General features: G+C 41.2%; 2 protein-coding genes and 2 long non-coding RNA genes across 6 annotated transcripts in view; 2 read left to right on the forward strand and 2 right to left on the reverse strand.

The window, feature by feature from the left end:
- Positions 1–1,149: 1,149 nt before the first annotated feature.
- On the forward strand, positions 1,150–7,190 carry nat8 (N-acetyltransferase 8). Of its 3 annotated transcripts, none has more exons than XM_015343826.2 (3): positions 1,151–1,361; positions 3,586–3,644; positions 5,971–7,190. In XM_015343826.2, the coding sequence occupies exon 3, from the start codon at positions 5,980–5,982 to the stop codon at positions 6,646–6,648; it is 669 nt and encodes a 222-aa protein (XP_015199312.1). In that variant the 5' UTR covers positions 1,151–1,361; positions 3,586–3,644; positions 5,971–5,979; the 3' UTR covers positions 6,649–7,190. The 3 variants fall into 3 exon arrangements, with proteins under 3 accessions (XP_006629192.2, XP_015199312.1, XP_015199313.1); XM_015343827.2 differs by lacking the exon at positions 1,151–1,361 and adding an exon at positions 1,371–1,507; XM_006629129.3 differs by lacking the exon at positions 3,586–3,644 and having other exon boundaries at positions 1,150–1,361.
- On the reverse strand, positions 1,201–1,987 carry LOC138237725 (uncharacterized). Its single transcript, XR_011189085.1, has 2 exons — positions 1,942–1,987; positions 1,201–1,643 (listed from the first exon to the last, which is right to left on the reverse strand). It is a non-coding gene; the product is annotated as an uncharacterized lncRNA (long non-coding RNA).
- Positions 4,622–21,365, reverse strand: LOC107076981 (uncharacterized). Its single transcript, XR_001478103.2, has 2 exons — positions 20,826–21,365; positions 4,622–4,839 (listed from the first exon to the last, which is right to left on the reverse strand). It is a non-coding gene; the product is annotated as an uncharacterized lncRNA (long non-coding RNA).
- The window catches only part of dctn1b (dynactin 1b), a 79,780-nt gene continuing 70,830 nt past the window's right edge, over positions 13,372–22,321 (forward strand). The window contains exon 1 of the mRNA XM_015343824.2: positions 13,372–13,476. The gene's annotated coding sequence lies outside the window, so the exon portion shown is untranslated. The remainder of the gene's footprint in view (positions 13,477–22,321) is intronic.

Raw genomic sequence — 22,321 nt, forward strand, 5'->3', positions numbered from 1 at the left:
AGGGTGATATGGCTGCTGGCTGGTATAGGATGAATCTAGCATCAGCAACATCATTGTTTTCCTCTAACCTTAATGAAAAAGGACAAGGCAGCTGAGGAGGAGTTCAAGGCAGCTGAGGAGAGAAATTCTGGAGACAGAGCACAAGTACCAGGGTCCTGAACAGGATGCAAGCCAGTGAATACTTTTTCATGTAGGATTTAAATAGAGAAACCAGTCTTCAGTTCCATAATTCCATAATTACTGTAATTACTGTGACCTCTGGAAAAAATGCTCATGGATTTGACTGTACTGCAACTGTGTCCATAAGCAATATTAGCAGAGACAAATTTACACAGCCAGACGATACCCCGGCATATTCTACGCCACTGCTGTTGGGTGACATAGCAAATAATCTGATGCCAATTTCCTGAGAGGGGCTTTTACTTCACATGTCTGATACTTGTCTACCAAATACCCATCAAGACATTCCTGTAACTCAACAAGCAGGCAGCGGCTCTGAACAAGTGAGAAATTAACTAGTGACTGCATCTTTTTTGGACTTCTGTCCATTTTAGGACGAGACAAAAAAAGTGTATAAAATAAAGTGTTTTTTGGAGATCTAGATGGTTCCGATCCTTTTATCTTGATTTTTCTGTCCCATGCAAGTTCAAAGACGGAACAACAGTCTCCGTAACTGAAAGGTATTTGCTAAGAGTGAAAATGTTTGCCTGGGAGAAACAGGTCTGGGGGGAAACAACGATATTTACTCCTTGTAAATCCTAGATTAACTCTCTGTTCAGAACTTCATTGTATTAACAGAGATTGCAACGAAAAAGAACGAGCGATACGTCCATCATCCTTTCTGCCCGACTGCAAACGATGAAATAAAACGTTAAACTACTCGAGACATTTTATTTTTTTTATTTTTTTCACGTTCACAAAGGACTCCGCTTTGGCTTCTCTGGCCCCCGGGGGGTAAACACACAGGTGGGCCTGGGTTCTCGGATTGAAACTCCTGCTCTGTCTGAAGTCGAGCTGATGAACCCGTGTGCAGTGTTATCCCAGACGTGACGTGCGGCGGGGCGAAGCGGCTGCTCCTCGCGGCCAGGCGAGCCGGTCACATGACCCAACAAGCCCGTGTGCTCCAATAGGAGCGAGGAGGAGAGCAGGAAGTAAGGAGGCGTTTCCGCAAATCTGAGCGCTGCCTGCTTACAGTGTGTGTTTTGCCAATGCATTCATCGGGAGGAGGACGTGAGATTTTTTTTGCTTATCCTGTGATTTACTGTGGGAGGCCAACTGAGGGTGTTGGCTGGTGCCGCTTTGCTGCCGCTGCTCCGCTTTCACTGTCGCGACGCTCAAGGGCGGACCAGCGCGGCGGCCGGGTAAGTGTGGTCGGGGGTCGCCCTGGGGGCTTGCCCCAGGTAAGGTCACGGCACCCAGCGCCTGGCTCCTGCACCTCTGCTCAGCGTCGGCTCGTATAGGGTCTAACCTGGCGCACTGGGATACACGTCTAAGACACCGTTTCTGGGTAGGGGTTGTTAGGTCCGGCTTTCCTCCTTAAATGTAACAATCTGAACGTCGGACTCGGGGGTGCTAAAGGCACATTCCTGGATCGTGGGTGGACGCTGTGTTGTGAAATACCTTGTTCAGGGCTGACTGAATTGCTGAAATAAATCATTCAAACAATTTTGCATTTTAATTCACGAAAAGACTTCTGAGGTGAATTGTCCATGAATGACTCTGTAGAGTGAATGGGTATTTAGAAAGAAAACATTTCGTCCTGTCGGTTTTGTTTCCAAAAGAGCTTGTCAAGGTCACAGGTCACAGGTTGCTCAATGACAGGTTTACAGCCGGACTTTGTCCTTTAGAGCACTGTCCTTTGGTTTAGAAATGAGCAAACAATTCCAAAATACCTTGTATCTACGTCACAGTTTTAAACCAAAAAGATCTCGCAGTTCTTACCATATAATTGCATACAGTAGGTGCTTCACCTTCCGCTGAGTGTGAATGTACAGCCCACCTGGGTGACGCACAGCAGCCCCACTGCACAGCCCATCTGGTGGAAACACGAGACCTTCACCATTTCAGAAAGTGGGCCACATTTAACAAGCGCAGAGAGAAGCTTTGGCCAGGACTCTGGTGTTAACACCTCCGCTCTTACAAACAGCGCTGGGAGATCTTTAATGACTCAGTAGTTAGGATGTGGGTTTAACTTCTTACCTGGAGGACAGCACTACCTACAGCTTCCCGATCTTCCATGCCTGTTACTCTGATTACGTGAGATTGTGAGTGAGGATTTCTTGTTGAGAGATTTGATTCATACTGATTTAACAGCCTGAGCTGTATTGTCCATTGTCACTCTCTTTTCATTTCTGCAATTGAGAGAAATGAATGACTCCCTTTTCTAGACATATTTAACATTTGGAAACCTAATAATTGTGAATGGTAATAGTGATATTGACTGTAGTGTGGCTAGATTTGAAATTTTTTAGATTTACATTTCAGAATCTCAGCGGGTGGGAGTGAAGGGTATTTATTATGGTCATTTAATTGTACATTTCTTCCTTATTGGGATGTGATTATAGTGTCCTGTTAAGAGTATAAGAAAGGTTACTAACGAGAGGAAGATATTCAGCTCATATGGACTCTTTGATAGTGTGCAGTAGGGTCTCATCTAATCTTCCCTTGAAAGAAGCCAAAACTACAGCTTCAAGCACCTGGCTGGGTAGCTTGTTCCCCAGTCCGGCAGCCCTTCGTGGATAAAGAAGAGCTTCTTTTCCTGGGTTTGAATACACTCCCACATACAGTAGTCTCCGTTTGTGTCCTCTTGCTGGTGTTTCCCTGTTCATTGTGAAGAAGCCCACAGCGTTGATGTTTTGTTACTATAAAAATGTTTTGCAGATGCACGGAAAGAGTATTTTCAATTGTAAATGTGTAATATGTCATAGTTCAGTGTAATGCACAAGAGTTTAGTGCAGAGTTACAGTTTAGTGGTTCCTATGGTGCTGGAAACAGATGAGAAACGCAGGAAATGGAGAATACTACAGAAGCACTGCAGGGAAGCTTTTAAAGGCGTAAGACACATAGTGATATTCACTCCTGCTCCTGCAGTCCACCAGAGTTTACAGGCAACTTATAATCCTCAGTGAAGAAAGATCAGGGAACAGTAAACAACTGCTGAAATGAAATCATTAGGAGTAAAGGGTGGAATGAAAAGCAGAGCACATGTTGCCCCCTTCAGAGGTGAATAGCACAGCTAGAGGGGTTTTATGCTTTTGGAACTGGCCTATTGTGCATCGCTGCTGGGCGAATCCTGGTCTCGGCTGGCGAGTAATGAGTCCTCTCGTAGACGTCTGTTAGGGGACTGTTAAGCGATACATTTACAAACTGAACAGAGTGGACCTGAATTCACTGTTTCCATTGGTTTCTTCATGTGTATTCAATTGCTTGTGAAGGACCGATTCGGTCACTGATGCAGAGAGTGGTGAGTATAGGGGGTTGCTGATTGAAGCTTGTTTAAGACATGGGGTTCTAGATTCTGTGCAAAGGAATTGATGAGCAGGACCAGCTTTTGTGTGTAACATGTCCTGTTTGCTGGTGTTGTAGGAGAAAACTCCAAGCAAGGTTTGACCCGAGCAGCTGCCTAGAATAAAGCTGAAGCAAAGGTGTGTTTTCTTGTTGTTGTTTTTTTAAATACTTGAAAGCAGTTCTTCACAGCTGGCTAAGGTGTGAAATGAGCCATATTTTTTTAATAAAAGAAACGCATACTAAATCTGGCATGTCCTCTTGTTTGATGTGTTTAAGACTAGGTGTTTTTTTTTATGTCACTAGTTGTATGCTGTGAATTTTAAGCACTATTATTTTGATAATACTGACTTTTCAGCAGTGCTGAAATTACTTTTCTGTATAGACTTCTCATATTAAATATTTAAAAGAATGTTACTTGTTTAACTGGATTTCAATGGAGAGTATGTTTAGTGTGCCTGTCAGTTTCTTTTCACTCTTGTATTATCGTTAAATAACATTTTTCTTCACAGTACCCCAGATATGTCTGTTTAAAAATCATTCTATTCAGGGAAGGACTTCAACATCTTGTTTCAAGCTGCATGAAATTGTTCTATATTCAATGTCATCTAAACATGTTAATTCAGCAGGCGAAGATATCCAAGTTTTCATATGATTTTTCTTTTATTCCACGAACATGTTTTTTTTTACCTTAAAAAGTCATGTAGGAGTAGAATTTCCATCTTTTAACCTCTAGATGTTTTTCTGACTCAGGTAGTAGACCTGTGACAATTCCTTTGCAGTACAAACACAAGTGCAGACTGTGCCGAGTTGGAGATCAAAGTGTTGGGTGCCATTGTATGATCATTGTGCACTCCCAATAAAATGTCGTAACTTCTTGCCACAAATATCAGAGTGGCTTCCTGAGCCATAAAATGTACCTTCAGGACTAGAAGGACTGTTTTCTAGCCGTCCTTGATGTTTCAGTTATGTATAACTAATTGTTACTTAGGGGCAGGTGTATATAAAGGTTTGTTCTAATTAATAAAAATGTGACTAAATAAAACTGTTACCTCATTTAAAACATGCATGATATGATTATTGTTGGAGGCTAAGGAACACACCACACAAAGAGTGATAGGGTTTATAGAATTTATTCATTCCTTCATTTAAGCAGATACCGTAAGTCAATTTTAAATAAATTCTCATTTACAAAAATGGCCTGCGGACCCAGGTATACAGCTGGGCAAACAGACCTCCTGGGGTTTGAATCCATGACCCTCTGTTCATGTGTCAAGAGCCCTGACTTCTACTTCATAATGCTGCCTGTCTTCATGGCGATAGATGGGCATTGAGCTGAAGACACAAGGAAAACATCAAGTGCTAGTAGTTAAGAAAGAACAGGTTGTTTTACTTGTTACCTCTTTGGCTGGATGCCATGGGCCTGGGATCCATTGTTTGTAAAGGTTTTCTTCAGCTGAAGGAGTGGTTGAATATAACTGCATGCAGTACCTGAATGAAACTTTAGATATAGAGGCTGTGTTTGACTTGAAATGTTGAAACGCAGGTAAATTTATTTATTTTTATCCCCAAACGAACAATGTAGAACAGCAATTCTTTTTAATTCCACTCAGTTAACACTCCCTTTTTGTAAAAAAAAAAAGTTTATTGTGCCATATAAGCTTTCAGTCTGATTCAAAGGAGATTTACCTACAGAAAGACATCATTCCCCTCTTGAGAGATTTTGCCATTAAACTATTGAAAATAATTTTAGGTTTTAGTCTGAAGAATTACCAGACTGACTGGTGATTGGAGCTCTCACGCACATGAAGTAGTTAATCAGCTGGTTAGCACTGTGAGACACAATTTCTTATTCCAAAGAAGCGATTAATTATACCAGTTGTTCTAAGAATAATTTATTTCAGAGGGCTTTGGAGAACTCAGTTCTCACAACAGCCACCCACTGCCCTGTCTGACTAGGCAAAAGCTTTGTAACTAAATTCTGTTTCTAATCATGTCCCAGGTATGGCCAGCCAATCACCTGTCATTCCACAAAACAGTATAAGCTAAATTATATTTAAGAAGAATATTAACTCTGAATGCCTTTGCTAAACAGAAAATTATATCTTCTCTCTGGTTTAAAAGTTTCAGTACGAGAGAGAGAACTTTGTCATTTAGCAACACGATCGGAAAGAAATTTCTCTGTTGCAGGTTTTTGCACACAAGCAATTCAAACAAAAGAGCAGTCATCTAGCTCGTTAGGTAGTAGATAATCCAAGAATCACATCCATCTTTTTCTTAAAAGAACCCAGAGCACCGGCTTTAATAACACGACTGGGTAGCATGTAGACTCCCGCTTATCCCAGTCATGAGAAAATGCTTGGTATTAGAAGCACTCTGGTTATCTCATCCTGATGCAGGGATAGATGCTCTTGTGTGGATTTCCCAAGCCTGATGCGTGTGTTTGGATGATCTTGTGCCTTCCAGGAAGGCGTCATGGCCAGCTTCCAGATCCGAAAGTACCGGGACGAGGACTACGAGACGGTGAAGGAGATCTTCACCCTGGGCATGAGCGAGCACGTGCCAGCCGCCTTCGTGCACCTGCTGAAGCAGCCCCTCCCCCAGATGGTGCTCATGTGCGTCTTCTGGGCCCTGCTGGCCAGCTCCAAGTCGCTCGTCTTCCCCGTCATGGCCGTCACGCTGCTGCTGGCGGGAGCCCGTCAGGGGCTGAACTGCATGTTCAGCAGCTACATTGAGCAGTGTCTGCGGGAAGACCTCCGCGACATTCGGAAGAGCTACATGGGAGGCCAGGACTCGTGCTTCTGGGTGGCGGAGAGCGAAGGCGGCGTGGCCGCCACTGTGGCCTGCTGTCCCTCCGAGAGGGAGCAGGGGTGCTTGGAGCTAAAGAGGATGTCTGTGAAGAAGAGTCACCGGGGCCAGGGCATGGCCAAGGCCCTCGCCCAGACCGTGGCGGACTTCGCCAGGGCGAGGGGCTACGAAGCCGTGCTGCTGGGCACCTCCGTGGTCCAGTACGAGGCCCAGAAACTCTACGAGGGAATAGGCTACAAAAAGACCAACGAAACCCTCGTGCCAAATCTTGTTGGTAAAGTGACCAACTTCACGATTTTCGAATACAGGCTGGACGTGTTGGAGAGAGAGGCGTAGGGGGAAAAAAAAACAACTGGCTCGCGGTCCGTCTCCTCATTTCAGGACGCTCTGGGATACAGGTGGCTTCACACCTGCTCATTTGAATTGTGCGGAATAAGATTCAGACGCGAGCTTCCATTCTGATGAGAATTATTGGACCCTCCATTTAAGTCATAAGTTGTGTATGTGACTTATTAAGCCAGAACATGAATCCTGTGAAAGATACTCTAGTCATTCTTGAGTTTGCCTGCTAAATCATCAGTCAATATTAATTGCTCAGTAGCAAGATGACAACTTGGCGCCTGTATTAGAAATGTGTAATAAACTTTATTAGGGGCTGTGTAGGGGCTGAAATCTCCATTACTTCCTAAGCGGATGTACTGTAAGCATCTGAGTGTTTTTAATACAGGGTCCAGAAGGCCGGGCCAGTTAGGTGATTTATGAACAGATGTGAGAAGAATACTTCAAAAGCTCTGCTATTTGCTTTTTGTATTAATGGAAATATTTTTTTCAGTTTTTTTTTTTTAAATAAACATTTAACCATGGCCTGTAAAAACGTATGATACATTTTCTCTTCATTCTTGATTTCTCTTGATGTTGAAGTATTCCTGCAGTGTTCCAATGTGTTCTGAAATAGCTCATGTGGGTAGATTTCTTTTCTTCTCTTTTCAACATGGAATAAACCTTTACATGTTCTGAAGGAGCCCTGCACTGAGCTGAGGGTGTCTGCTGGTCTCCATCTCCAGATTTGCTTAGATAGTGTTTAGAGCCTATCGGGGACGAGGGCAGATAAATATATAGACCATTGTTTGAACAAGGGCCTTCCTGAAAAATCAAGAAATCATGCATGCATGGCAGGGAGTGGTGCTTCTGTTTGGCTCCCTAAGGGAGAACAGTCTACAGGAGCCATTGTGGAAAGGGCTGGGGAGTCATGTGGTCTCTGTTCCTTTAGTGGCATGGCTACCAAAGCTCTGGCCTGTTGAGGCACCGAGGCTTGAATGCAAAGATCAGTCACTTACATTAGGTGATTTACTCAGTGTTTGCTCATACTCCTAGTTTGGTATCATCTGCAAATGTAACTAGTTTACTAGTTAGCCCAGAGTCTGCTCTACGTCACAACAGCAGTGATCCACAGATTGTGTCACCCCAATTTGAGTATTCACCCCTTATCTTTACTGTTTCCATTTATTAACTGAATCTCAAGCCAAACACCCAGGGCCCTGTCCCAGAATGCTCTGTATTGAGAGAATTATTCTTTTTATAGGGAATTAACCTTTCTAAGGAGTCTTTCATTGGAGTATTTTATTGCCTGCACTTCCTCATAATCCTCTGCACGTGGTTAAAGTATTGTTCTGCTGTATTAGTCGTCTGAGCTGTCTGCTAACTGCCTTGCTAGCTGAGTGTGTTTCGTAAAAGGCGTCAATCTCTTTGACTGCTAGAAAAAAAAACACACTTCACCTAGAGAATATTAATTGTTAGGAGTATTTTTAAAAGCTGTGTTTGATAGCACATCATTTGTTGTTGCTTCTGTTTCATTTACTTTTAATGTAACTCAAATCAACAGCAGGTACAAGACTTTATAAACACCTCACCAACCCTGTTCTGTTTTGAAATTTTGCTTTAGTTTAATTTTGCGTTTAGTCATCAATTCAGAAAGGTAGTCTTGAATTTTAATTTAAATCTAAGGCCCATTCAGGCTGTAATGGGGGTTCTTGTCAGTGCTTGAAAATCAATTAGCACTGTTTTCTCTTTATTTCATGAAAGTTATGCAATCGAACACAAGATCAGTTACAACAAAGAGGTGTCATCATTTTTTGTTAGTATGTGATTGATCCGAGAATCTTCTCCAGACATTTCTGGAGGAAAATTGGAGTATCCATTTTCCATAATGTGTTGTTCAAGACTCCCACAACTCTTGGTGTAAAGGACTTTCTTTTGTTCTTAAATGCATTTTACCTTAAATTCCGTATGTGTGCTATGGGTCATGTTTCACTCTGGAGTCCTAGACTCCTTTAAGTTGATTTGTGAATGACTTTGAGGATTTGGGGTACTTGAATCAAGTCTTGTTGCATTGTCTTTGTTCAGGGCTAAAGTGAGTCAGTTCCTTTACTCTGTCAGTGTAAGAGATTCCTTTAAGGTCAGCAATAAACCTGTCCTTATTTGGACTGATTCCAGTGCAGCTACAGTATGTCATTCATGAAGTGTGGTGACCAAAGCTCTAAAATGCATATTAAGTCTGTTTTCTGCTTTTTGATTAAAAATAGTACAGCATTATCATATTATAGAATGCTTTAAATACTTCTCTTCTATTGTTGTTCTTTCCAATTCAATAAGAGTCAATTGTGAATCGGTAACTATTTAATATTTTTGTGGGGCTGGGTTGATATGGAGGGATGTTTTCTGTTGACACTGTGGAGCCACAGGAGTATTATGATCATTATGATCAGATAGAGTTGATGCTGTTTGGTTCACAACTTTGCCTTGTTCCAGATCGGGAGATAAGACATTATTAATGTTAATTGCAAACAAGCAGTTTTTAACAAAAAGAAATCAAAAACGCATATTCAGTATTAGGTTTGTATTTATCAATGTCGAAATTCTTCAAGAAAAGAGTTTTTTTTTAGAAAGAAGGACAGAAAATAAAAGGAAAACAGTCTCATTCACCATGTGAGATTAGTGAGATTCCCCGTTGTGAGGCGTGCACTGTATTTGGTTTGGCCTACAAATGTTGTGTTTGTCATGGTGTGACAGTTAGGAGGCTATCAGCTACTGATAACTGGTGTGTGGGGAGTGTACTGGTGCACTCTGCTGCTGTTGCAATGGGTGCAGCTACACATTGGTGGTGGAGGGGAGTCCCCATTACCTGTAAAGCACTTTGAGGGGGGAGTTCAGAACAGTGCTATATAAGTGTGAGGAATTATTTATATTATCATTTAACAATCCTCGTTTTTTTAGTAACTGAAAATTGTAGAAATCCTCTCTCTCTTTCTTAGTTCTTGAATAAAGAGGGACAGCTGCTGTTCCTAAACGTTATATAGACTCACACCACAGACCCTACTCATGGTTCCTTCCACCTGCAGAAGAACAGACTGAGCTCTTGAATAGAGAAGACTATGAATCTTGACTGACTTCTTAAAGAACTGTGCAGAAGTTCGACCCAGTAGCCTACAGAATCAATAGTGCAACACAAATCAAAGCACCAAAACTGAAACTATTTGGAAGTGCATTTAAAACGAAGAACGGTAGGCACCCCAATACACAAAGCGGTTTGGTGGTCTGGATAAGGCTACCCCAGCCCTGATGTTAAAGCTAATGCACTGGCTTTTTTCAGGATAGGGCTAGATGATATTGGCAGGTTAGTTAGCTTGCAGTATGAATAGCCTCTATTTGACATTTCTTGTCTATCTGAACACACATCAGTTATTATGTAACAAGTAATACAAATATTTAAGGTAGCACAAACATAAAAGATAAAAAGCTTATTTCTTTGTGATTTATTAAACAAGGAAGAACTGTACTAATGATTGAATAAAAAGTACCACTTATAACTACAACGAATTTAAAACAATATCAAAACTTCTTTTTTCTGACAATGTTTGAATTTGTGATTTGAGAATAAGCTTTGATATGTTAATGAACATCTTAAACCCTCTTTACAGTATCTTTACAGGATATTCCTACAGTTTTTTCTTGTCAGTTCATTTAGCTATTGAGAATCTGTGAATTAAATTTGAAGACAGAATTACAAGATCTATTGAAATATTCTTGTTGGATTTGAGAACAAAACTTTAGCCAACAATCTTTGCATGACATTTGTTTTCACTTTCAGTTTACTTTCAGATTTGAATAAAAATATCTAAGAGCCTACTTGCCCCCCTGTGCTGGAATGAAATGCGCACTTACTTTTCCATCTGAATGCCAGCTGTTATAGAGAAGAAAAGTGTTCCTTGTCTCACGGATAAAAGAAATGAAGACACAAGCTGTTGATTGGGTAAAGATGATCTGGTAAGCAGAGGGAGTGGTCGGAATATTCTGGGTGGAAAGCTTTGAACTTCACAGTAGGTTAGGAAGAAGTGAGACAAGACACCTTAATCTATACGACAGGATTTGTGTGCAACATCCCTGCACTTCATCAACTCCTCTCTTCCTGTTTTCTGTGGGTTTTTTGCTTTGTGTTATTATTATTATTTGCATCCTGACCGTGTTTTTTTTTTTTTTTTTGGTGGCTTTGGATAAAAGTGTCTGCCGAGGGAATCAATGGATGTGAAATCTTGGGACACCCAGCTGAATGGCACTTTTCCCAGGAGGACTCTGTGGCCGATGGGGGAAATTGGCACCGCATGCCCCCGGAGTGGTGGGCCAGCAGTGCTCCTGGGGAGACCCGTCCCAACATCACCGCCTGCTGCAGGAAGCCAGAGCACCTGGCCCAGCCTCTGTGTGACCCGCCGCTGGAGACGGCGATCTCTTCCTGTTCAACAGCTGACCGGGCGGAAACCAGGGGCCACGAGGCCCATCTAGCCTGTTTGATAGTTAGCAGACAACAGATCCAAGGATCTCATCCAGCTGCCTCTTGAAGGAAGCCGGGGAGACAGCTTTAACAAAATGGCTGTGCTGCTTGTTCCAGGCTCCAGGAGAGGATATATCTCACAGTCCTTTCCATCTTTATGATTTATTTTTCCAGCATCAGGATCTTACAAACCAGGGTAATAAAAAGAAAGAAAAAGGACATGTAACAGTCTGCCAATGAAAAGTTCAACTTTTGTTGACCTGCCAACGAACGTTCAGTTATTGGTAAGGTGCGACAAATGTGGCTTTGAGGGATTTATAATAATCATCATCATCATCACTTAAAAATTCAAAATGTTGTATATGTTAACAGTTATACTGTATGTGGTGCTTCCAGTGACTAAACAAAGATTATTTGAATAGCTTGTTGTCTATGGTGTCTATGTGTTTTCTCCACATTACACATGATTCCTTTAATATCTTTGTAAAGTGATCACATTACTCCTATCCTGGAGTTCTTGCACTGGCTTCCTGTCAAGTTTCCTGTTGACTTAAAAATCCTCATGCTCACCTATAAAGCTCTGCATGGCTTGGCACCTCAGTACCTGTCTGACCTATTATCGCCCTGCTCCCCACCTCGCAACCTTTGCCCTTCTAATTCTGCCCTCCTAACTGGCCCCTGAGCCCGTCTACACTCTGGGTGACAGGGCCTTCTCCTGCTATGCCCCCAAGCTCTGGAACTCTCTCCCCAAGGATATCAGAGAGTCACCTTCTCTTAACTCCTTCAAATCCAGACTCAAAACCTTCTTCTTTAGAAGAGCCTGTACTTAACTGTTCCATTCTTCACCCCTCTGCTTTTCTTAGTACCACCATCCATGGTCTCCTCTGTATGTTGTAATTGTGTTTTATCTTGTGTATTCTTTTTATTTATTTGTTGTCATCCTGTAAAGCGCTTTGAGAAGCCATCTCTAAAGGTGCTATATAAAATAAAGTTGTTTATTATTATTATTATTATTATTAAGGAACAAGTAATAGGTTTATTCCATGCTGAAAAAAAGAAGAAAGAGAACACAACGTTTCAGCCGTGGAGCCTTCTTCAGGTGTGAGAGAGACAGGGCAGTAGGCAAAGGTAAAGTAGCGGGAGAACAAAGGTTGGGAGGGAGGAGGAGTGAGAGGCGGGAGCAGGGGACAGAAAGAGAGGCCAATCAAGAGGTGTGAAGTCAGAATGGGTGCAGAGAGGTGTGAAATGAAACTTCCAATGAATGGAGAAAATTTAAAAGAACAGTAATCTGTCGTTAAGGGAAGGGAGAATGTGGGATCCTAGCTGCAGAATAATTTTAGTTTCGGTGGTCTTTCTGATGTATGAGTTCGGAAAACCGTCTTTGAGAACACAGACGGAGAGATTAGTGTGGTTATTATTATTAATACTGGACAGAGTATGTATTGTGTTTTCAGAGCTTGTTTAGCTTAATACCTTAGTCACCTAAGCTATAGCTCTATGTAAAGACTCAAGAATAGGACAATATTTGACAACAACTTGCCGATACAACTTGTATTTTTGTAACTTCTTTAGAAGAGCCTTTATTGAACTGGTTCTGTTCTTTCCCCCTCTGCTCCTACTGTATTTAGTACCACCATCTACAGTCTCCTCTGTGTATTGTCATCATGGATATCTTGTGTTTTTTTGTTGTCATTCTGTAAAGCGCTTTGAGAAGCTACCTTTAAATGGGCTATATAAAATAAAGTTTATTATTATTATTCATTGCACTTGTGCATATGATAAACTGAACTAAACGGATACTGTTTATCATCTTCGATGTCAGCTAAACCTTTCCTGTAATTGCTTTTAAATTGTATTTAAGTTAAGAATATGGACAGTTTATTTTCAAGACAAGCGAACTATCTATTCTTCCATAATTTGAGGTCTAGAAGGTAAATGTGTAGCGCATGGAGTTACGTCAACCAAAGTTAAAAATACAAAATAGCGGGTCATCGACTCTTCTCAAACTTTATAGCCGCCCGCAACTCCTGAACCCAAGTAAATACCCCGTATCTGCGCATGTGCGTCAAGGGAGGTGGCCTCGAAGAATGCCTGTCTGAAATTAAGACAATTTTCACACAAGCCGTTTTAAACCAAAATACATAAAAATAGCGTATAAGTGTTAAACCTGTATTTATCACTGGAGTTGCTTCAAGAAAAGAAAGGTTTAAAAACATTACGTCCGGAGCTGGTTCAGGCAGCAGTCAGGCGAGCCAAAGCCAGGCACAGGAAGTTGCTGTGACTGTTGCTGCTTGGTGAATTGGAGGAGAGAGAGAGGTTGATCTGAATCTTAATTTCAGGTAAGAATGGTATGCAATTAAAAAGAAAGGAGGTCCAGCGAATGGGGGACACGGCTCTCGGAGGCAGTGGGGGTATATCTGGAAGGGGACAGGCTCGGGAGCCAGCTGGCCGGCTGTCCGAGGGGAAGGGAGGTGCCGGCTTCAGGCCCGCTGATGTGTGGACTGTGAACACTGGGTTATAGTCCCGGGCTGGAGGAAGACGGGACCAGGGTGTGCACCCGGGATGCTATAAATACGAGCGGTTTTAGGGAGAAAACTGACTGAAATTATTTCCAGTGTAAAGAAGGAAAACGCTTTTCATGCAGTTTTTTTTCCTTTCCATACAGTGCTACATCAAAATGAGTGTTTTATAAAAATGAGTGCATATAAAAACGTGGAGGGAGCTTCTGTAGGCTATTTGATCATGGTTTAAAATGGGATTAAGTTGACAGACAGACAGACAGACAGACAGCATTAACGTGTGTGAAATTACGTACTGTAATGGGGGGGAACGCTTCTCTTTTAGATCCATTTGCCTTTTAAAAACAAATCACGTTTTATTTTTGTAATTCTAGTTATCCACCGTAGAAAGAACTGCAACCGCATAGAAAGATATACTACTGTAACAAACACTTTATGTTGTCTATGTAATTTTTATTTACTATACAAATCAATTTGGATTTATGAAAAGGGTCGCCATATAAAGAATGGGTAAATGTACTCCATAGAAAAAAGAGCTGTAAACACGGCGTTTTCCTTTTGCTAGAAGTTCAGCATTGAGATGTGGTTGTATATACTGCAGCAGCTGGGGCAGCCACAGTATTTGTGCTCATGACATATAGATCCATTTTGATTAAAAAGGAGTCGAGGCGTTGCTCTTCCTTGACAAAGCATTGACACCACGGACCCGTTCAGCTCTGTATAACGTTTGGAGTGGAATCTGCTGTGGAATTCGTGTTTACATAAGTTGACATTATTACCTTTCAAAAGCTGAAGGATTAATTAAATGTGCTTTGTGCAATATTGGCTACCCAGTAATATAACCCTCTCCAATGAAAACATTCTTCATGGATTTGTTGTTGCAATACTTTTGCTTGTCCCCAGAGGGAGCCATTGTGCAGCCTAAATGTACAATAGTAGTTTAGTATTAATGAAAGCTTCTGAAAGTCTAACTCCTGAAATAGTGAGGTATTGAATAAGTATAATGAATATAGTAGGTATTGCTATCAAATGCGTTCGTACTAGTACCATCTAGCAAAGGTTCTGAAATATGTACATTTTTACAGGATCATTAGTTGTAGTATTTGGCTTCTAGAAAAGAGAATAGTTTTTACAACTGTAAATATGCTGCCCTGGTTTTTAAATGTGTGTAGCTGCTTCATATCCAGGAAAAATACCTTTTTTGCATTTACTGCTTAATGGGAAAAGTGTTTAAGCACTACAATTCTCCACTTAAGAATTTGATGTTATTAAAGCAGTAGATTCTCCTGATGTCAATCTTATGATTCGTAGGTTTGTGTTTATAAAAATAATTCTTAATTGTGTGCTTATATTGGATAGTAGCGCAGATTGTTAAAAGGTATATATTTTCAGATTGCAGTTGATATGATTTGGTCATCTGCTTTCTAGACGCAGTTCCTCCTCCTCGGGTTACAGAGATTTGGAGATGATGTATCGGTTCAGTTTATTTGCCATACACACAAGTGCAATGAAATGCTTATTTGCAGGTATGCTTCCATACGAAGACATTAAAGGAATCTCTGAAAATATAAACGGAACAGCAGCAGCAACAAGAATAAGTTAAATAACATACAACTTTAAAAAGTCAAACTAGCAGTGTGAGAAGACAAGAAAAACATCAGTGTGAGCCAGTGGCAGGGGTAGAGTAATCAAATAAAAAAATTCAGTAATCAAAACTAATCTAACTATGCTTGTGTACATCTATTGTTATTACATTAGGGTATTAAGATACTTTTTGTAGCCATGTAATGATTTGCAATGATGATTGAGGTAAAAGTTTACCTGTTCTACCAAGTAAACAACATTTTAAAAAAATGAACCATGTTTGAAAAGGTCCTTTGACTGGTATTTTTCTTTGCTTCAATAGAAAAAACAAATAAGATGTCGGTTGCAGGGTCCTTTCAGTTGTTCTGATTTTGCAAGTGACCATGATTCTGGTGTCTAAAAAAAGACCTTCACATTGTTGTGTGTTGATAAAGAGTGGCACGACAAAAGATGTACCTCTGAAGTTACAGTTGTGAGAAGTGCTTTGGAATCATCTTTATTCCTGCATTAGTGGCACCTAAAGTGTGATCTTATCTTCACCTAAGTTATAATAAAAAATAATTATTTTTTATTATAAATATAACACACAAACAATTGTACTTTTTCTCGTCTATATTGAACACATTGTTTAAACACTCACTGACTGTGCTGCAAAAAGTATATGAACCTCCAGGATAATGACCTCTGTTAGAGAAAGTAATGGATTTAGTCATTCCAATCAATGAGATGACATTCAGGTGTTTGTCTGAGATGCCCTGCCCTATAAAAAAACCCCACAAAGTGTGGTTCCCAACAAAGTCTGCTCTTCACAACACAGGTTTGAAGTGAAATATGCCTCCATCAAAGGAGGTTTAAAAGGTTGAAAAGGGTTGCAAAAGCATTTCTAAAGACTTAGGCCTCCATCAGTCCATAGTCAGGCAGATTGTGCACAAATGGAAGAAACTCTCTACTATTGCTACTCTCCCTAGCAATGGTTGTCCAACAACAATCACTGTAAGAGTGAGCTGTACAGTGCTCAAGAAGTAACAAAGATCCCAACGATAACAGCTAAGGATCTCTAGGCATCTCTTGCTCTGGCTAATGTCTGTGATCGTGAGTCTACAATAAGAAAACCGCTGAACAAGCGTGGTGTGCGTGGGAGGATACCAGGGAGGAAGCCACTGCTCTCGAAGAAAACATTGCTGCCTGTCTGCAAAGTTTGCGAAAGACCACCTGCATATAAGCGATGTTATGTTTGGAGGAAAAAAAATGTATACTAACATTAAAGTCACATCCTAACTGTGAGCCTTGGTGGAGGGAGCATAATGGTTTGGGGCAGATTATATCAGCAACTTCTACAAGAGCATGTCAGGGTATGTATCTGCGATCTGAAGCTTAATAGAAGCTGGGTCATGCAACACAACTATGATCCTGAACGCGGGAGTAAATCTACCACAGAATGACTTAAACAGAGGAAATAGCCAGTTGGAACTTCTAAAGCAAGACATTCATGCTGGACATCCCCAACATATCAGTGAATTGGAACAGTTCTGTAAAGAGGAAAGGGCCGGAACTGATGTGCAGGACTAAACAGCAGCTACGGGAAACACTTGGTTGGGGTTATTGCTGCTAAAGGAGGTTCCACTGGTTTTTAAATGTGAAGGTTCACTTACTTTTTCTAGCATAAACAGTGAAAGTTTAAATAATGTGGTTAATATAGACATGAAAAAGTGCAGTTGTTTGTGTGTTATTTCTTTAATCAGTTTGTTATCTATTAAAATGACAGACATGAAGATCAGGTCACATTTTGGGAGCAATTACTGCAGGATTACAGATAATTCCAAATTTTTCTCACCACTGTAGGTGTAAAAGCAAACTGGTTGAAAAAGGTCTGGATTTTGCAGAAACATTGTATTCCCACAAAAACCCTCTTGCTTAATGCAGTCCCTCATAGTAATCGATAACTTCACTGTGTTCCTTCTTGCATTATGTGTAATCTCTCATTAATTAATTCATTAGTCAAGAATACATCACAAGAGTCAAATTTAATGGTGGTTTACTCTCCACTGTCATTATAAAGGAACAAATAGAGGTTAATTGCATGAGGAAAAGTCAAAAGGAGAAAAAAATATTTTGAACTGTGGAGCTTTCATCAGGTGAAGGGCCTTCTCAGAAATCTCCACAGCCAGAATGTTGTTTTTCTACACTTTATCGGATAATTATCTTTTGGTTCTTTCTTTAATGTTTGCATGCTAATGTAGCTCTCAGCTCAGACTTTCCCTTTAAGCATTTCTCTCCCATGTTATTTTAAAATGTCTCCTATAAAACATTTGACACAACAGTTGTCTCCTAAAGTGGGCACAAAGCCATTAAATAAAGTATCACTTGCTAGAGGAGATCTGGTGCCTATTTCATTGTGCTTTTGTCAGTTTGCAGTTTGTAATTGCCACCAACAACGGTCTTTCCACATTCAGAACTAAATAATGTACCTTATCCTTTTCCCTGCATACTGTATAAGGTATGACATTATATGTAAGTCTTATTGTTTAAAGATTGTGGGGATCTGGAACAAGCTACCCAGCCATGATGTTGAAGCTATCCTGGCTTCCTTGAAGAAACAGTAAAATGGGGTGCTCAGATCGATTATAATTAATAGAGGGATGATATGTTGGAGGGCCTCCTCTTGATTGCATTCATTTTTATGTTCTCATATTTCTAAAGATGCAGTAGACTCTTGCCTTTCTCTCATTTCTGAATTTCAGAAGATTTATTCCCCTATTTTGGTAATGCAGAATAAACATTAAAGCACTTCTTATGTTTTGGGTTTTACAGATAGGCCCAAATCCTGAGTGTACCATATTTTGAGCAAATGACAATCCTAACTGGAGAGGTCAAGAGGTTAATAGATACTTCAAACGGGGTGCTTTGCCTGGTATATTTAACAGATGGAGAGCCAGGAGTCATTTCCTTCCTGTAACTGTAGTAACACAGCAGACTCTCTGTATGGAATGCTGTATTCATCCTGTTTGCCTTCTACTTCAATTTCTTTTGGATGGAACCACTTTAAGTAATTCAGTATACTGTATGCTTTTTGATCAGACATATACTTAAATGTCCACTGTTTCAGGAATTCAGCAGATCATTATTGCAGTCTAGCCATTAAGGACCCTTCTTTGCACCCAAAGTGCACAATGTAAAGAAATGTTTAAGGGAGTGTGTATAACTACAGAGCTGCCTTTGTTCAACATTATAGTTCTCTTCTCACCCACTGTGATTTTCAGAGTATATACTTGATGGGATTCCTTCTCAGAGATATGGTTTTCTCAGGAATATTTATATCCAAGTTTTTCTTCCTAAAATGTTTCTGTTTTAGTGTTGTCTAGTCTCAAGTGAATCCTTGCAACTGCACTGGCCCAGCCCCCTGTATTTTATTTGAATATGATCTAATTTAAACACTGATAATGAGATTGACCCATGCACAATGAAAGAAATGCAGTTACTGAACCTTTCATCTAATGCATATTCAGAGGTGTGTAATCTCCAGTGTGTTAAGGCTCATATTCATTTTTGTTTTGCTGTGAGTCATGCAGAGCTTATAATCAACTTTAAAAATGTGGAATCTGCAGGTAACCGTGTATGCCGTTAATTGCTGTACCATTGTACAGTATCTTCCTTTGTTGCTTTGTGTGGTAATAAAAAAAGAAGCATCCAAATAAAAAAAAAAATCTGGGCTTGTTTTGTAAGCGAACAAGTAGAAGAGGTATCATTTTCATTGTGACTGAAACTGACAGGCGCAGTAGCCTTCATCTTGAATCTGGAGTTGAAATGGAGCTCTTGCCATGGCCTGAGCTCACCCAGCTCTTGTGCACATGATGATTGGCCGAGCACTTTGCACAGTTTAGACAAAACTGACTGCTGAAGCCCCTTTCAGACAAGCATTTTCTCTCCTCACTAGTGACACAACAGACAATATACTGTATAGAAATATATAAATGTAGTGTAAAATGCTACATTGAGAAGTTTTATAGCAATTTAAATAACTCTATAGCTGTCTTATACCACTCCTACACCTGTCGTGTCCTATAGTAGCATTTGCACAGTGGTAAAGGAAACTTAATTGCTGAAAATATTGTAATTCGTAAGGAGCCTGTTATTCAAAGATTTATGAGGTTGCTTTAATATACTGCGCCTGTGGCTGGAAGGTTGGCGGGTTCAAATCCCGCAGCCGGCAGAGGAATCCTACTCCTTTGGGCCCCTGAGCAAGGCCCTTCACCCCAACTGCTCCAGGGGCGCTGTACAATGGCTGACCCTGATCTGACCCCAAAAACTTCTCTCCCTGTCTGTGTGTCTGTGTCTCATGGAGAGCAAGCTGGGGTATGGGAAAAGATAAATTCCTAATGCAAGAAATTGTATATGGCCAATAAAGCAACATTAACATTAACATTATACTGTTTTTCAATTTTTGTTTTTCTAATGCCATGGAATAGTAATTTATAACTCTTATTTATTCCAAATGAATAGGCCTAATAGTTTTAATGCCACATCTCCAGTCATTTTAAAGACTGGTCTGCTAGTGCATGGTAGCGCATTTCTGACATTTGCACAGCAGAGGGTGCATAATAACACATGATCACCATGAGAAAATAAACTTGACAGGTGTTGCAAGGAACCTGTTTTGCTTAGTATTTTGTACTTGACTGGGGCACAGTGGTGTGGTGGTTAGTGCTGTTTCCTTATAACTCCTGGGTGCATGTTCTCCCCATGTTTGTGTGCATTTCCTCCCAGGAGATTTGATTGTTTTGAATTGTCCTGTACTGAGGTTCTATACAGGATGAGAGGAATGTGCTCTCAGTCCCTCCTCATGGCCTGTGCTCCTGTGACATAATACTGCTTTCCATGAACCTCGTCAGTAAAAGTAGCTTTCTGATAATTGATAATGGCTGCATGTATTGTCCTGGAAACAATACTTCCAAGTCAGCCATTACTTGAGTCGTGACAAGCACGTCTTCTTCGCTGCAGCACATTCTATTGACATTGATTCAGAGTTGTCATAGTTTTAAGATTTTTACATAACAAACAACTGCCAGTGAAACCATATTCATGAGTTTATATCAGCAATCTGCCAGACCTACAGTGGTTTGACTGCCTGTCTACTAAAACATGAGTGGCTGTATTGTCCTTTAAGTGACTTTAAATTTTGACTGTGCAAAAGGCAAAGATAGATTGCCATTATAAGAAGAATTTATACAATGTTATATATATAAAGATATATAGATACTTGTGGCCCAGCGCAAACCATCACAATCTGTTGGAAAATCAAATGTATTGCAATGTGCAGTCTGTGTGACGTAATGATTGATCTTGTAATAGACTCGTGCTGTAATAGCAGCTTGGTGACAGTTTATGAAGGGGTTACTCTAAACTGCGAAAAATCAGCAGGCTGGTGAACTTCACTGCTATTTCGAACGAGAACGATGCCCAGTCTAGAAACAGCAGAGAGCACCCTTTGTATGGCATTGATCAGATCCCATCGGAACGAGGCGATGAGCCCCCTGTTCAGCTGGGACCTGAGATGGATGGATCGATGAGGCTGGAAGGGGACTAACCTTGCTGTCCTTTCCAGACTGTTCCCCTGGATACCGCTGCCGCACCTGCAGCCCCCTGGTTGCCATGGCGATGCTTTGGGGCTTGAATTGAACCACAGGCGAAAACAATATATGCACCCCAAAAAACGCAGCTCCATGAGGTGTCCTCTATGCGGCGGAGCCCCTGGGCATTCTTTCCTTGGGGTGCCTCGGTCCCCCTGCTTGCAGCCGGCCAGAGGCCACGGCGAAGGGTAACTGCCACCTTCCCGCCGGCTGAGATGCCAGAGTCTCCGTCTCGCGTCGTCTGATTTTGTGGTGCTGCTTTCCCGCTGTGTCAGCCGCTGGGATCCGAGGCTGCTGTTCTCCCGGGCTGTGCTGATGCTGTGAAACTGGTACAGCACAGGTTTCGAAAGCGCCTGCTCTGCCTTTTATCTTGTTCTGATGGGTCCTAAGGCCAGATTGGTTGCCGGGGGCGGTGAGGGAGTGGGTACCGCAGCGTCCCTGCATCCAGAGCAGCGCAGGGCTCCAGCAGCAGGGTTTTCAGTGCCACCTCAGAATCGGTGTCAGTGCAGGGCCGCCTCGTTTCTTAACCCTGTGTTGTACTGTGTGTGTTTAAAGGAGCAAAATCCAAGTTTATTCTCAAACTGCCTAATAGGAACTCAGAAGGTGCTCTGAAAAAAGAGAGATGAGAGATGACATGTCTAGAGATGAGTCAGCAGTCTTGTTTTTAGAGTTCGTGTCAGGTGCAGGAAGATGACCACAGAGATGCCTCCTTTCCATCTTTGTAGGCTGTAAAGGAGCAGGTAAAGGTTTATGCCTTGCTGAAAAGAAAAGAGACACAAGGTTTCAGCCGTGGAGCCTTCTCTTTAGGTGTCACCTTTACCTGTTCTCTTTTGTAGCATGCCAGGCTGAAGGTCTGCATTTTAATATGCCAATTCACTACCATTAAACAGATAAAAGCTTCGAAAGCCAAGAGGAACCAAGTCTTCTCTTTGTTACCTTATAATTGCAGTGATACCCCTAATTGTTGATAGTAAACCCAATGAGAACACATTCTGGGCTTTCTTAGGTTTCCTCTTTATTGGGGTTTGGCATCATCAAGTGAAAAAAGAGAACCTTTGCTCGCTTATAATAATTAGTCAACTTTCTGTTATTGTTTTAGTGAGGCATCCATATCTCATTAGCACTTACAAAGACCTCTGAGACACACCGTCTGAATATTGCCATCCAATTATTGTCACGGTTTGATCTGATACAATTTTGTGTACAGTGCCCTTCATGCTCGGGTCCCCCAAAAAGCAGGCTGGGTTGGCAGAATGCCCCCTTGTTTGCAACCCATCTTAGGTTATTGTGAAGGTGCCATAATTGTTCCAAATACAGAGCATAATGAAAGATTCAGCACTGTTGACCCAGCTGGTACTTATTTGATTCTTGAGCCCAGCTTCTTTTTTACTTGGTCTGTAAAGCTCCACAGTCTCCTAACCTCTCAGACCCCATGTTTGAATGAAGACCCCTAT

This window comes from Lepisosteus oculatus, chromosome 1 (genome assembly GCF_040954835.1).
Source record: "Lepisosteus oculatus isolate fLepOcu1 chromosome 1, fLepOcu1.hap2, whole genome shotgun sequence".
NCBI classification, from domain to species: Eukaryota; Metazoa; Chordata; class Actinopteri; order Semionotiformes; family Lepisosteidae; genus Lepisosteus; species Lepisosteus oculatus.